This window comes from Coregonus clupeaformis, chromosome 35 (assembly GCF_020615455.1).
Source record: "Coregonus clupeaformis isolate EN_2021a chromosome 35, ASM2061545v1, whole genome shotgun sequence".
Lineage (NCBI taxonomy): Eukaryota > Metazoa > Chordata > Actinopteri > Salmoniformes > Salmonidae > Coregonus > Coregonus clupeaformis.
In genome coordinates, this window is record NC_059226.1 from 10,321,133 (window position 1) to 10,337,120 (window position 15,988).

The 15,988-nt window shown below is 46.0% G+C and overlaps 1 protein-coding gene across 2 annotated transcripts in view; it reads right to left on the bottom strand.

Moving 5' to 3' along the window:
* Positions 1-5,656: 5,656 nt before the first annotated feature.
* Positions 5,657-15,988, bottom strand: part of LOC121568901 (potassium voltage-gated channel subfamily H member 6) — a 52,515-nt gene continuing 42,183 nt past the window's right edge. For both annotated transcript variants that reach the window (XM_045210798.1, XM_041879373.2), the window contains 10 exons: positions 12,184-12,609; positions 11,595-12,012; positions 11,263-11,462; positions 10,581-10,833; positions 9,336-9,529; positions 8,880-8,967; positions 8,470-8,754; positions 8,152-8,341; positions 7,279-7,486; positions 5,657-7,079 (listed from right to left, as the gene is read on the bottom strand). In XM_045210798.1, coding sequence (XP_045066733.1) covers positions 6,792-7,079; positions 7,279-7,486; positions 8,152-8,341; positions 8,470-8,754; positions 8,880-8,967; positions 9,336-9,529; positions 10,581-10,833; positions 11,263-11,462; positions 11,595-12,012; positions 12,184-12,609 — 2,550 coding nt within the window. In that variant the 3' untranslated portion in view covers positions 5,657-6,791. The remainder of the gene's footprint in view (positions 7,080-7,278; positions 7,487-8,151; positions 8,342-8,469; positions 8,755-8,879; positions 8,968-9,335; positions 9,530-10,580; positions 10,834-11,262; positions 11,463-11,594; positions 12,013-12,183; positions 12,610-15,988) is intronic.

The window sequence follows — 15,988 nt, forward strand, 5'->3', positions numbered from 1 at the left end:
TGATCCGTCTATAATTTTAATGGTAGGTTTATTTGAACAGTGAGAGACAGAATAACGTCAAAAATGTTATACATTGATTTGCATTTTAATGAGGGAAATAAGTCCCTCTGCAAAACATGACTTACTACTTGGTGGCAAAACCCTTGTTGGCAATCACAGAGGTCAGATGTTTCTTGTAGTTGGCCACCAGGTTTGCACACATCTCAGGAGGGATTTTGTTCCACTCCTCTTTGCAGATCTTCTCCAAGTCATTAAGGTTTCGAGGCAGACGTTTGGCAACTCGAACCTTCAGCTCCCTCCACAGATTTGCTATGGGATTAAGGTCTGGAGACTGGCTAGGCCACTCCAGGACCTTAATGTGCTTCTTCTTGAGCCACTCCTTTGTTGCCTTGGCTGTGTGTTTTGGGTCATTGTCATGCTGGAATACCCATCCACAACCCATTTTCAATACCCTGGCTGAGGGAAGGAGGTTCTCACCCAAGATTTGACGGTACATGGCCCTGTCCATCGTCCCTTTGATGCGGTGAAGTTGTCCTGTCCCCTTAACAGAAAAACACCCCCAAAGCATAATGTTTCCACCTCCATGTTTGACGGTGGGGATGGTGTTCTTGGGGTCATAGGCAGCATTCCTCCTCCTCCAAACACGGCAAGTTGAGTTGATGCCAAAGAGTTCGATTTGTGTCTCATCTGACCACAACACTTTCACCCAGTTCTCCTCTGAATCATTCAGATGTTCATTGGCAAACTTCAGGCGGGCCTGTATATGTGCTTTCTTGAGCAGGGGGACCTTGCGGGCGCTGCAGGATTTCAGTCCTTCACAGCGTAGTGTGTTACCAATTGTTTTCTTGGTGATTATGGTCTCAGCTGCCTTGAGATCATTGACAAGATCCTCCCGTGTAGTTCTGGGCTGATTCCTCACCGTTCTCATGATCATTGCAACTCCACGAGGTGAGATCTTGCATGGAGCCCCAGGCCGAGGGAGATTGACAGTTCTTTTGTGTTTCTTCCATTTGCGAATAATCGCACCAACTGTTGTCACCTTCTCACCAAGCCGCTTGGCGATGGTCTTGTAGCCCATTCCAGCCTTGTGTAGGTCTACAATCTTGTCCCTGACATCCTTGGAGAGCTCTTTGGTCCTGGCCATGGTGGAGAGTTTGGAATCTGATTGATTGATTGCTTCTGTGGACAGGTGTCTTTTATACAGGTATTCAAACTGAGATTAGGAGCACTCCCTTTAAGAGTGTGCTCCTAATCTCAGCTCGTTACCTGTATAAAAGACACCTGGGAGCCAGAAATCTTTCTGACTGAGAGGGGGTCAAATACTTATTTCCCTCATTAAAATGCAAATCAATTTTTAAAAAATTTGACATGTGTTTTTCTGGATTTTGTTGTTGTTATTCTGTCTCTCACTGTTCAAATAAACCTACCATTAAAATTATAGACTGATCATTTCTTTGTCAGTGGGCAAACGTACAAAATCAGCAGGGGATCAAATACTTTTTTCCCTCACTGTAAGTACCTTACTGTGATTGTTTTCAATTAAAATGGTCAAAAAGAAACAAAAATAGCTTCTTAGCAAAGAGCAATTTCTGTCTTGGATGGGAAAACTGAAAACTGTCAGGTTGGCATTTATTGTCATAAATATTGGCCTGGGACAGCTATACAGAGTGGTCACTAGCTCTGACACAACCACAAAGTCATAACATCTGATTTTAAACCTAACCTTAACCACATTGCTAACCCTAATGCCTAACCTTAAATTAAGACCAAAAAGCTAATTTAGTTTTCAGGGATTTGTACGATATAGCCAATTTTGACTTTGCAACTGGCCCATCTAGCAGAAATCGCTCAGTTCTGCCTTCAGTGCAAGATTCATGAGAAATGTCAACCTGCTGAAAACTAGCTGTTATTGGAAGAGAGGTTTGGAACTCTCATATTGGTCTATTAACTAATTTAATGCCTGGTGATGTCGCCAGGCAAACCAAAACTCCATCCCACCAACATTTCTTACACTAAAAGGGCACTATCATAATGTTCACAATTTCAGTATTAGTGGATTCTGCTATTTCAGCCACACCGTTATTGACAGGTGTATAAAATCAAGAACACAGCCATGCAATCTCCATAGACAAACATTGGCAGTAGAATGGCCTTACTGAAGAGCTCAGTGACTTTCTACATGGCACCGTCATAGGATGCCACCTTTCCAACAAGTCAGTTCGGCAAATTTCTGCCCTGGTCAACTGTAAGTGCTGTTATTGTGAAGTGGAAACGTCTAGGAGCAACAACGGCTCAGCCTCGACGTGGTAGGCCACACAAGCTCACAGATCAGGACCGCCGAGTGCTGAAGTGCGTAGCGCGTGAAGACTCCTCTGTCCTCGGTTGTAACACTCAATACCGAGTTCCAAACTGCCTCTGGAAGCAACGTCAGCACAATAACTGTTAGTTGGGAGCTTCATGAAATGGGTTTCCGTGGTCGAGCAGCCACACACAAGCCTAAGTTCATCGTGCGCAATGCCAAGCGTCAACAGGAGTGGTGTAAAGTTTGCCACCATTGGACTCTGGAGCAGTGGAAACACGTTCTCTGGAGTGATGAATCACGCTTCACCATCTGTTAGTCCGACGGACGAGTCTGGGTTTGGCGGATGCCAGGAGAACAGTACCTGCCCCAATGCATAGTGTCAACTGGGGCTGTTTTTCATGGTTCGGGCTAGGCCCCTTAGTTCCAGTGAAGGGAAATCTTAACTCTACAGCATTCAATGACATTCTAGACGATTCTGTGCTTACAACAGTTTGGGGAAGGCCCTTTCCTGTTTCAGAATGACAATGCCCCCATGCACAAAGCGAGGTCCATACAGAAATGGTTTGTCGAGAACGGTGTGGAAGAACTTGACTGGCCTGCACAGAACCCTGACCTCAACCCCATCAAACACCTTTGGGATGAATTTGAACACCGACTGCGAGCCAGGCCTAATCGCCCAACATCAGTGCCCGACCTCACTAATGCTCTTGTGGCTGAATGGAAGCAAGTCCCCGCAGCAATGTTCCAACATCTAGTGGAAAGCCTTCCCAGAAGAATGGAGGCTGTTATAGCAGCAAAGGGAGGACCAACTCCACATTAATGCCCATGATTTTGGAATAAGATGTTCGACTTGCAGGTGTCCACATAATTTTGGTCATGTAGGGTATATATAAAATGCAGGAAAATCATGTTTTTGACTGCACTGGGCCTTTAACATGGCCCAACTGAATGAACTCCTGGTTTTAAAATGTGGTTTATAAGTTGATGTCTATTAATTCCTGAAGAATAGAAAATGGTGCAAACCACCCAAGTCCAAGCCCTCACCCCAAAATAAACAACTCGTCAGTAGTTGAAGTTTATGTATTATTTGTTATAAATAATATTTAATCTAAAAAAGATAAATAAGAATTATGATTTTGTGCTTCAAGAAACCTTTACAGACCAAGAAAGGCTTAAAAAACGGAGTTACATTCACCTGAAACTGTCAAAAACATCCTGACACTGGGATTCTGGGGAAAATGACACTATCCCAGTGACATCACTTGATTGGCAGATTCCATCCACATCACTTCCTCCCAGGTGGGCATCAAACATCTACTAACTTTGGAACCTTGAATCATTACACACATTTGGGCCAGGATTCAATCTGATTGCGGATTTGGACAATGCACCATTTGAACGTAATTTCCGATTGAGCCGACATATGCAGCATTAACCATTAATGTGGTTTCTGCAAAAGCTGGAACATTGCCTTGTAGATGTGCATTGGAGGACAAAGCACGATCAGATTGAATCCCAGCCTTAAGTACATTTTCAAAAGGGTAATGTTAAATATGTGACCATGTCACTTACTCAAACATAGTCAACAAATATTGCGCGCACACACACACACACACACACACACACACACACACACACCACACACACACACCTGAAAAAGAGATGATGCATCCTTGGTGTAACAACAGTCCTGTGAAACAGAACAGATACAGTGGGGGAAAAAAGTATTTAGTCAGCCACCAATTGTGCAAGTTCTCCCACTTAAAAAGATGAGAGAGGCCTGTAATTTTCATCATAGGTACACGTCAACTATGACAGACAAAATGAGAAAAAAAATCCAGAAAATCACATTGTAGGATTTTTAATGAATTTATTTGCAAATTATGGTGGAAAATAAGTATTTGGTCAATAACAAAAGTTTCTCAATACTTTGTTATATACCCTTTGTTGGCAATGACACAGGTCAAACGTTTTCTGTAAGTCTTCACAAGGTTTTCACACACTGTTGCTGGTATTTTGGCCCATTCCTCCATGCAGATCTCCTCTAGAGCAGTGATGTTTTGGGGCTGTCGCTGGGCAACACAGACTTTCAACTCCCTCCAAAGATTTTCTATGGGGTTGAGATCTGGAGACTGGCTAGGCCACTCCAGGACCTTGAAATGCTTCTTACGAAGCCACTCCTTCGTTGCCCGGGCGGTGTGTTTGTGATCATTGTCATGCTGAAAGACACAGCCACGTTTCATCTTCAATGCCCTTGCTGATGGAAGGAGGTTTTCACTCAAAATCTCACGATACATGGCCCCATTCATTCTTTCCTTTACACGGATCAGTCGTCCTGGTCCCTTTGCAGAAAAACAGCCCCAAAGCATGATGTTTCCACCCCCATGCTTCACAGTAGGTATGGTGTTCTTTGGATGCAACTCAGCATTCTTTGTCCTCCAAACACGACGAGTTGAGTTTTTACCAAAAAGTTAAATTTTGGTTTCATCTGACCATATGACATTCTCCCAATCCTCTTCTGGATCATCCAAATGCACTCTAGCAAACTTCAGACGGGCCTGGACATGTACTGGCTTAAGCAGGGGGACACGTCTGGCACTGCAGGATTTGAGTCCCTGGCGGCGTAGTGTGTTACTGATGGTAGGCTTTGTTACTTTGGTCCCAGCTCTCTGCAGGTAATTCGCTAGGTCCCCCCGTGTGGTTCTGGGATTTTTGCTCACCGTTCTTGTGATCATTTTGACCCCACGGGGTGAGATCTTGCGTGGAGCCCCAGATCGAGGGAGATTATCAGTGGTCTTGTCTGTCTTCCATTTCCTAATAATTGCTCCCACAGTTGATTTCTTCAAACCAAGCTGCTTACCTATTGCAGATTCAGTCTTCCCAGACTGGTGCAGGTCTACAATTTTGTTTCTGGTGTCCTTTGACAGCTCTTTGGTCTTGGCCATAGTGGAGTTTGGAGTGTGACTGTTTGAGGTTGTGGACAGGTGTCTTTTATACTGATAACAAGTTCAAACAGGTGCCATTAATACAGGTAACGAGCGGAGGACAGAGGAGCCTCTTAAAGAAGAAGTTACAGGTCTGTGAGAGCCAGAAATGTTGCTTGTTTGTAGGTGACCAAATACTTATTTTCCACCATAATTTGCAAATAAATTCATTAAAAATCCTACAATGTGATCTTCTGGATTTTTCTTTCTCAATTTGTCTGTCATAGTTGACGTGTACCTATGATGAAAATTACAGGCCTCTCTCATCTTTTTAAGGTGGAGAACTTGCACAATTGGTGGCTGACTAAATACTTTTTTCCCCCACTGTATATAGACATACACAAACATGATGAACCAAGCAAAGCAGTAATGGCTGTATAAATGAAAGGTGTTTATGATGCTTCACAAGTCCTACATAACTACAGCATAAAGGAGATGAGAAAACTCTGTTTTGCTTGTTTCCCATGTCAATTAGCTGTTCTCATGACCCTTGACAATGTTCAAACAATAATGAGACATGTCACTTCATGTTAACAAATATTGCTTACCATTAAGTCATGATTGGTAGAACATGATAATGTAATTACTGTATACAAAAATGGCCACTTTTGAGTCATTCCTACCATACAGATATAAACAGTATTTAGATGGCATTTATACCATCTCTTTATATTATCTGTTGATAATATGTTACACCAACACAGCAATAGTGCGAAATAAATATATTTGGGCATTCATAACTATTAGATTTTCCAGATTCACGGTAAGATCCTCATGATCATTACATTTTCTCATTTTGATTGAATACTATAAAAATACGTTTCAGTTCAACTTATAAAAAGTACTGAGCCTGAATGTGCAGTTCTTCTACAGTGTAAACATACAGTATACACACAGTTATATGTATTTTTGGCCAAATTCTTATCTCCCAACAAAAAAGGACCATGGCATAGAAAGCCATGCGTGTCACTGTCATCATACCTGATCACTTAACAAAAGCAAAACCAGAGAGGAATGCAGATACTACAGCTTTGAGATCCAGGGAAAAGAGGGTTTGGGGTTATTGTGAGTGTCCGTGTGACGTGTGTGTGTGTGCTTCTAGTCAGCCCAGTTTCATATCAGTTCTCCATAGGCAGTGCCAGGCCCCCAGGCTTTGTGGGGTCTGGGTTGCAGAAATCCTAAACCCCCTCTCAATAATGCCCTAGGCCCTGAGAGAGAGAGGAGAGGTTGGTTGTCGCACAGGACCAGTGGTGCCTCAGCCCCGGGCCCTGTGAGTCAGTGAGAGGGGGCCCTCAATAAAACCTCCCCATAGCTACGTGGAAGGCAACCCACGTGGATCAGCAGCATCTTAAAGGTTAGGGGGTTGGGTGGGGATTGGAGAGGAGGAGTGAGAGGGGGGAGGATTAGAGAAGTGACTCTGCCAACATTTGACTGTCCTCCTGTGGTGGTGCAGGGGGTGCTGGGAGTGAGGGATGATCAGGTTTAAGGTTAAAGGTCAGAGGGTTTTAGCTGCCTGGCAGGATGGGGTCAGAAACGTGCCTCTGAATCTTCTGCCCCTCTGTGGAGGTCTCCAGGTTGTCAGGGAGGGAGGGGAAACGCAGGCTGCCACACAGCAGTCCAGAGGGTCCCATGGTGGGGCAGGAGACCTGGGGGGGGCTGAGGCCCATGGAGGGCCCTGGAAGGGGCTCTGTCTCAGGGGACATGGACATGGACATGGTGTCATCAGAGGCCACCGTGAGGTGGATCCCACTGGACAGGGAGTCCTTGGACTTGTGCTTGTCTGAGTCCTGGCTCTGCAAAGAAAAAAAAGGGGGGTAAAGCGATTCAGTAACTCTGTATACAGTACAACTTTCAATACCAATACCTCGCTCTCACTCATTTCATCAGCCCACTGTTTCACAATATCACATAGCTTTTGGAGGACAGAGCATTGTAGCAAGCAAGCAAAAACTGATATATACTGTACTATCTGTGCACCATACCAGTACCCACCTGCAGCGGCGAAGGCATGCTGTCAATCTTGATTGGGGGCATGGAGGGGACAGTGTGGATGACGGGGGCTGCTGTGCCGTACAGGGTGGTGGGGTGAGCAGGGTGAGGGCTGGGCAACACAGCGCTGTAGGCCGGGGGCACTGGGGCCATCTGCCTCTGGAGCAGCTGCAGGATCACGTGGATGTCTGCAGTCATCCGAGTCTCCAGTCTGGGCAGGGCCAAGGATGGAGGCAGGATGGGAGAGGAAAGACCATAGATAAATAAAGTCAATCATTTCTTCCTCTGTGATCTCTCTCAATCCTTTCTTGGTCTTCCTTCATTATTAATTTTTGCTTCTTCTCCAATTATTATCTTCCTTTACCTGTCTGGAAATCCTCTCCTCTCCTCACAATTCCTGTCTAAAGATCCCTTTTGCTGTGCTCTCCTCACTTTTCCTCTTCTCTCCTCTCATCATTTTCCTCCTCCTCTCCTCACTTTTCCCCTCCTCTTCTCTCCTCTCCTCACTTTTCCCCTCCTCTTCTCTCCTCACTTTTCCCCTCTTCTCTCCTCACTTTTCCCCTCTTCTCTCCTCACTTTTCCCTTCCTCTTCTCTCCTCACTTTTCCCTTCCTCTTCTCTCCTCACTTTTCCTCTCCTCTTCTCTCCCCACTTTTCCCCTCCTATTCTCTTCTCTCCTCTCCTCACTTTCCCCCTCCTCTTCTCTCCTCTCCTCACTTTTCCTCTCCTCTTCTCTCCTCACTTTTACCCTCTTCTCTCCTCACTTTCCCCCTCCTCTTCTCTCCTCTACTCACTTTTCCCCTCCTCTTCTCTCCTCTCCTCACTTTTCCCCTCCTCTTCTCTCCTCTCCTCACTTTTCTTCTCCTCTTCTCTATACCTGTGGAGCTGGGACTGTAGCAGCTCCACTCTGGACTCCAGTTCACTGGGCCTGTCCTCTGCACAGGGAGGAGGGTGGTAGGTGCCCCTCACTGAGGAGCAGCGCTGCTGGGGATCTGACAACTGACTGGTCCTCCGGTCAGGCCAATACCCATACACCCCTGGGCCTGGCATGTTGATGGGGGCTGAGGCTGGGATGTAGAGAAAGAGCAGAGATGCCTGTGTGAATGCTTTGAGGCAGGTTATAACATAGTCCAGTCCACTGATCTTAGTTAGTTCATGCGTAATACTGTGTATCTATATCTCAGTCTCTCTCTACCTGTGTATTGGTGACTTCCTCGGTCCAGGGGCGGCCCCATGCCAGCTGAGGGTCCGCTGGGGGGCAGCAGGCTGACCACAGCAGGGGGGTAGTCATCGGTGTCATCCCCGGAGGGGTACAGCTCTGCTTTGCTATGTCCCAGAGGCATCATCTCATCGTCACTGGACTGGGAGCAGGCGCTGGCGCTGCTACACATGCCCTCCCAGTGGGAGCTTGTGTCAGGGCCGTTGTGGTTCCCCAAAGGACACGACTGGTCTGGAAACGAGTCCTCACGGTCCATGCCGTCTACACACAGCCAGGACAGGTACAATGACCACCACAACTTTATACATATCATTGATAGTAACACTACTTTTAACAATGTATAAGAAACCCATGATGACATAATGAGCAGATCCACACACACTCACCAGGCCGGTTTCTCCTGCGTCGTGGCCGCGGCCGTCGATATCCACATTCAGAGTCCTCACTGGGAGTTGCCTGGTTTATTCTATCTACCTAATACACATCAGCTTCAGTAATTCAACAAAAAACCACTCACACTTTACAACACATTACACATACATCATAAAATCATCAGATTTATACACACTAAATATTCAAGAAGTAATGTTTTTGCATACAGTTTTGCCTAACTAAAACTCATTGACCTTGTGTTAAGATCTCTTTATGACTAAGGGCTGGTTTCCCGGACACAGATTAAGACTAGTCCTGGGCTAAAAAGCACTTTCAAAGTAGATTCTCCATTGAGCATGCTTTTTAGTCCAAGACTACACAATCCATGTCCAGGAAACCGGCTCAACATAAACAGTATCTATTTGTGGTTTGAGAGAGTGCTCTCTGTCCCCCTCTCATGGTAGACTCACATCTTGGAGGTTGAAGGTGATCTCCAGGTTGGTCCAGAAGCAGTCGGAGAAGTCTGGGTACATGTCCAGCACCTCCAGCAGGTCGTCCCTCAGGATCCTATGGAGGTCACAGTAGGTTAAAGCCCTGACGTCCGCACTGGACTTCCCTGGACGCCCAAAAAGATAGATGGGCTCCCCGAAGATATCATTCTTACCTACAGAGAGCGAGAGAATGGAGAGATGAGAGGTTGAAAGGTGTGACACAGGTGAAGAGGAAAATGAGGTGAATAGAGTGACAATGGAGAAAGCAATGATTGAACACAAAGATCATTGGACAACATAAGCATTAAAAACATTCATAAGCTCACTCGCATACACTGCCTTTCTATACAAGACTAACCTGATAGATATTTTCTTCTGGATTATTTCTGGATTTTTCAGAGATAGAGTAGAACAACAACACTAATGCTCTACATTATTCCAGTTAGGCCTGACTTTGTGTCCACTTAAATGCAGAGGGGAGACAAATCAAAATGAGACAGGCTAGCATAGAGAGTGTGGGTCTGAGCAATCGGGCGATCGGTAATCAATGACACTGTGAAATGGAAGTGGAGCCATGCCCAAACACCTCTGGCTAAACAGCACACCAGAACACAGCAGTGTGTGTGTGAGAGAGTGAGTGAGTGAATGAGTGAGTGAAAGAGAGAGAGAGAGACAGAGAGACAGAGAGACAGACAGACAGACAGACAGACAGACAGACAGAGAATGTACCAAACCACAAGCTTGAATGGGAAGAACGAGGGGAAGACTTAAGAAAGAAGGAGAGGCTACCCAGTAACTACCATCACCCTTCAGCCTAACCAGTATCCACCATCACTCTTCAGCCTAACCAGTAACCACCATCACCCTTCAGCCTAATCAGTATCCACCATCACTCTTCAGCCTAACCAGTAACCACCATCACTCTTCAGCCTAACCAGTAACCACCATCACCCTTCAGCCTACCCAGTAACCACCATCACCCTTCAGCCTACCCAGTAACCACCATCACCCTTCAGCCTACCTAGTATGCACCATCACCCTTCAGCCTACCCAGTAACCACCATCACCCTTCAGCCTACCCAGTAACCACTATTACCCTTCAGCCTACCCAGTAACCACTATTACCCTTCAGCCTACCCAGTAACCACCATCACCCTTCAGCCTACCCAGTAACCACCATTACCCTTCAGCCTACCCAGTAACCACTATCACCCTTCAGCCTACCCAGTATGGCCACCACCACGTCATCTCTCAGAATCTCTATGGACCCTCTGGAGATGAAGTAGAGAGCTGAGAGGATATCTCCCATGTGGACCAGGGTGTCGCCTGGAGGGGCATGGGTGGTCTTAAACCTCATGGCCAGCGCCCGCAGACAGCCCTTACTGGCCCCCTTGAAGGCCCTGCAGTTCTGGAGCAGGCAGCGGTTCAGGTGGAGACAGATATCAGCCTGCAGACACTCAGGGAAACCCTTCAGCACCTAGAGAGAGGAAGGGAGAAATGGGAGAGGGAGAAAGAGAGAGAGAGAAAGTGGGGGGAGAGATGTTTCAGTTGATGCTCACTATTGACTGAGGGGACACATGCACAGACACAGACACACAGTGTGTCTATGTGATTGTTCAGATTGAATTGACAGGCGTGCTCTCTGCTACGTCATGTTCCTGTGGTGTTAGAGGCCCAATGCTTTTCTCTTCTCTGCAAGCAGCAGGACACACTATCTATCTACTAACACATAGGATATGACGCACATCATTTCCACTGTTAGGTCTCCCTGTCTGAGCACCTAATGGCGGCAAAACTCAGGTGGTAAGTAGGGCCTATGTGCTTTTCGTGTGGGTATGGATGTGTGTGTGTGTGTGTGTGTGTGTGTGTTTGGCTGTATATGAATGTGTGTTAGAGAGTTACTCACAGCGTTCATGTCGATGCCATTGGTATAGGACCAGGCATGTTGGAAGTATTCCTCCAGTCTCTGGCGTAGTCCCTCTGGGATCTGGTGGAAGCGGATGAACTCTTTGACACGCAGCATCTGGGTGTGGTAACGGGCCGTGCCGGAGTACAGCCTCTGGATGATAGCCGATACGTTACCAAAGATACTGGCATACATCAGCGCTACAGGAGATGACACAGAGACATGTCAGAGACATCCACCTAAAATGATAGGTGATACTACATTTAAAGCAATGCATATGAACACTCTCGACACACAGGCACGTCACAGACACACACTGGTGACGTACTCACAGCCGATAAGCATGATGCAGATGGAGAAGATCTTCTCAGGGTTGGTGTTGGGGGAAACGTTGCCGAAGCCCACGCTGGTCAAGCTGCTGAAGGTAAAGTAAAGCGCTGTGACGTATTTATCCTTGGTGGAAGGGCCAGAGGCAGGGTCTGTGTCGTTGTATGGTTTACCAATCTGTTCAGCCAGGTTGTCCAGCCAGCCGATCTTCATGCCTCCGATGCGGGCCGAGTTGGTGCGCTCCGCGTTGCCGATGGCGTACCAGATACAGGCCAGCCAATGGGCGATGAGGGCAAAGGTGCACATGAGGAGGAAGAGAACGGCGGCGCCGTACTCCGAGTAGCGGTCCAGCTTTCGCGCCACGCGTACCAATCGCAGCAGCCGAGCAGTCTTCAGCAAGCCAATCAGAGTGGTCGTCTGGGGCTGAGAGGAGAGATATTCAATGAAGTTAATATACAAACAAAGTAATTAATATAAAATAACAAGAAGGTTTTGAGAGACTTTGTTGAATTTATACACAGACCAACGCTGCAAAAAAAGGACCAATACTACACATAGATTAAAATGATCCCCCTTCTCCTCCCTCCATCTCACCTCATCGGAGGCAGAGCGGAATATGAGCAGGTCAAAGGGGATGGCCGCCACTATATCAATGAGGAACCAGCCTTTGAAATAGTGCTGGGCAATGCGGCCCGGGTGGCTGACCACCTCGTCATTGTGATTGACATATGTGGTCCGGAAGTTGATGAGAATGTCCACGATAAACATGACGTCCACCACCAGGTCCACCACGTTGAGGGGGTTGCAGGTGTAGCCACAGGAGCGCCGGAGCTCGTCCTCCACCTCGTTGAGCAGGAAGGCAGCAGAGTAGGGGGTGAAGACGGCCGTGTAGATGACCAGCAGGAGGATGACCCAGTCCCACACCGCCTTGAAGGGACTGTAGTGGAGGATGGTCCACTTGTGGATGCGAGGCGCCTGGAGCTTGTACTCTGGCAGGACGTCAGCCCCCAGGGACAGTACCTAGAAGGGGAGAGGACAGAGAGGGTCAGAGAGTCCTGCTGAATCTAGATTAATCATGGACAGTAAAAGTGAATCAGAATTTAACCTGAATATCTTCACAATGGCCCCTCACCACCCTGCTGAAAAGGCCTTGATTAGAACCCCAATAATATCACATGATAAGCCAAACAGCCTTTGCAAAATGGAAAGCTGTATAAGAAATGGGAAAGAAAGTGGGAAAGAGAGTGAGTCATATCAGAAAATTGTGCAGAGAAACCAGAGGGATGGGGGTTCAGGCAACCAGAGCAGAAGACAGTTTCAGAAGAGAGGAACAGAACAGGACCTGATATTGTCTTTGTTGTGCCCTTTGGGGGAAGAAAGGGGAGGAACTGTGTTGTGTTTACCTACGGTGTCTGACACCGCGGGCCTCCAACCACCTCAGCACAACTAGAACAGCAGCAAAAAAACACAAAAAAAACTCCATTAGCTGTTCAAGCACTGTCACAAATCAATCAGAGTTAATGTGTAGTCCAGAGTGAGACACAAAGAGGGAGAAGTAGTGTGTGTGTGTGTGTGTGTGTGTGTGTGTAATACAATGCAATGAGTGTAAATGTTCACACAAACATCCCTCAGTCTCACAGCAAACCATCATGTTGTCATGAAGACTATACTGTGCTGGAGTATTAGCAATATCTGTCCCAAAGGACACTGTAGAAGCCAATGTCACAGCTTTTCACAAGACAAATATCTACATGGTTGACGGTGGGTCTGATTTCTGAGTGTTCCACACAGTTCAACACTGTCAGTACAGCCAAATAGGAACCAAATATAATGACCATGTAATAACCAGTATGTAAATCATAGATGCAAATTCAAATACAGGGAGGACCTTAGTGGTTGTGTTGTCATAGCAACAGCACAGACCATAATATTACTTAAAAATGGATATGATCCTCACACCATCATCGAAACCACAGTATCTGAATTGACAACAATAACCCAAGAGATCACACTCACATAGACCACTTCAATCAGTCTGACCCTACTGCTCCTACTAACCGGTACAACGATGAGAGCCTCCATTCCCAGGAGCTCCAGTCTATCTTGGTCCCGACCACAGCAGCAGCAGGAGGAGGAGGAGGAGGAGCACGACACCCTGGTCCCCCTCAAAGTCCCCAGCAGCCCACCCTGTCTCCCCTGGAACAGATATGTTCTCCCCTGCTCCATCCTAGCCCGCTATGTCCACACAATGCCCCAGACCAGCTACCCAGTGTCCCAGTGCCTATGTGACCAGCTCTAACGGACCCTCTCTGGCTGCCTGGCTGTCAGTGCCCATCTCCCCCGCCCCACCCCGCTCACTGGCCTTTTAAAAGACCCTGCTGCAGCTCACCTGCCACACCATGTGACCCCCTTCACTGTCCCTCGGCCAATGGAAGAGCAGGGTAAATGCCCTAATTTACACGCAAATCGACAGGGATTGTTGCAGAGAGCTGGGTGATTTTGGTTCATTTTCACTAACACCTTTTGTGAGTGCGTGCGTAGGAGGGCATTATTGGTCAAAACTGTCTGTGTGCTTGACGTAGTGGTCAGAGTTAGTCTGAAAGTGCTCTTCTGACACTAAGGAGCATGTGCTTGTGATCCACCACTCTGACATATGTAGGCAGTGGTAGAAAAAGTACCCAATTCTCATACATGAGTAAAAGTAAAGATACCTTAATAGAAAATGACTAAAGTAAAAGTGAAAGTTACCCAGTAAAATAGTACTTGAGTAAAAGTCTAAAAGTATTTGGTTTTAAATATACTTAAGTATCAAAAGTAAATGTAATTGCTAAAATATACTTAAGTATCAAAAGTACAAGTAAAATTATACATCTTTTCAAATTCCTTATACAAAGCAAACCAGGCGGCACCATTGTCTTGTTTTTTAAATTTACGAATAGCCAGGGGCATGCTCCAACACTCAGACATCATTTACAAACGAAGCAAGTGTTTAGTGAGCCCGCCAGATCAGAGGCAGTAGGGATGACCAGGGATGTTCTCTAGATAAGTGTGTGAATTAGAAAATGTTCCTTTTCCTGCTAACCATTCAAAATGTAATGAGTACTTTCAGGTGTCAGAGAAAATGTACATAATTTCCTTTAGGAATGTAGTTTAGTAAAAGTAAAAGTAGTCAAAAATATAAATATTAAAGTGATGTACAGAGAACATTTCAGGTCTGCTGAGCGCAAACTTGAACATTGTGAAACTGCTGTGCAAATTCCAGCACTCGTTTCCAGTGAACACTGAGGCTGTACCCGCTTTAAGTTAGTTTTAACAGTGGTCAAGTAGGCTACTGTGGCTATTTGATCATAATGTAGGCCTACCAGAGTGGCCTACCATCAAAAACAATGGAGAAAATGCATCCCATAACATTTTAACATGGAATTAGCTGTTCTATCGTTCAGCCTACAGTAGCAGCCAATGTGTGGTGTTCATTGTAAACCTACATTCCATGAGACTTTTGAAAAACATGCAGGACTTGACATTAACCTGTTTATCCACTTGTCCTTCAGACAAGGAGGTGACTGAAAATGTTGTTGTGTTGTTTGATGCAAGAAACCACTTTACAAAATAAAATGCATGATTATTCCCGTACCATTATTACAGAGAATCAGACAAATTATGCTACCCTCTGCCTATTGGCTACCAGGCTTATGCAAGCCTGTCTCAAAATACAACACTACCCCTTTAAGACGAAAAAAAAGCTCTTTACCTGACTCGCTTTCCAAAGATGTCTAGAAATGTACTCGTTTTGTGCTCTTGTAGGAAGCAATCCCTCCCCTATTGCTGAGTACAAATGATCTATAACTGGGCTAATAACTCACTAACTAGCAAAGGATATGAACAAATGTGCACACGTGGCAACATGCAGCTCTCGCTTTGATCTCAAAACAAGCGCATCTACTCACGACCGCTCATGCTGTAAACACAGTCCAGTTCAAAGTAAATGGCACAGATCCATATATGGCAATGGTCTATTTGCATATAGGCCTACTGCAGCTCTGATTGTTTATGCCGCACCGGTCTGTGTAGAGTACGGGCTGAGTAGTGCGTGTCAATGCAATAGAATCCTACTCCGATGTGTTCTGCCTACAACAAAATACCTTGCATTGTTAGTTTTGTTTCGGTATGTTGCATTGAAAGTTGCTAATATTGCATTGATTCGATCACAGTAAAGGGAAACGTTGATAGTGGCAACCGGGAAAACTCTAGAACAGTGGCCACCAACCTTTTCTGAGTCAAGTTCACTTTTGAGTCAAAATGCAAGCCGAGATCTACCGCTCAGAGTTTATTTTAACATGACTTATAAAATGTACAGTGGGGAAAAAAAGTATTTAGTCAGCCACCAATTGTGCAAGTT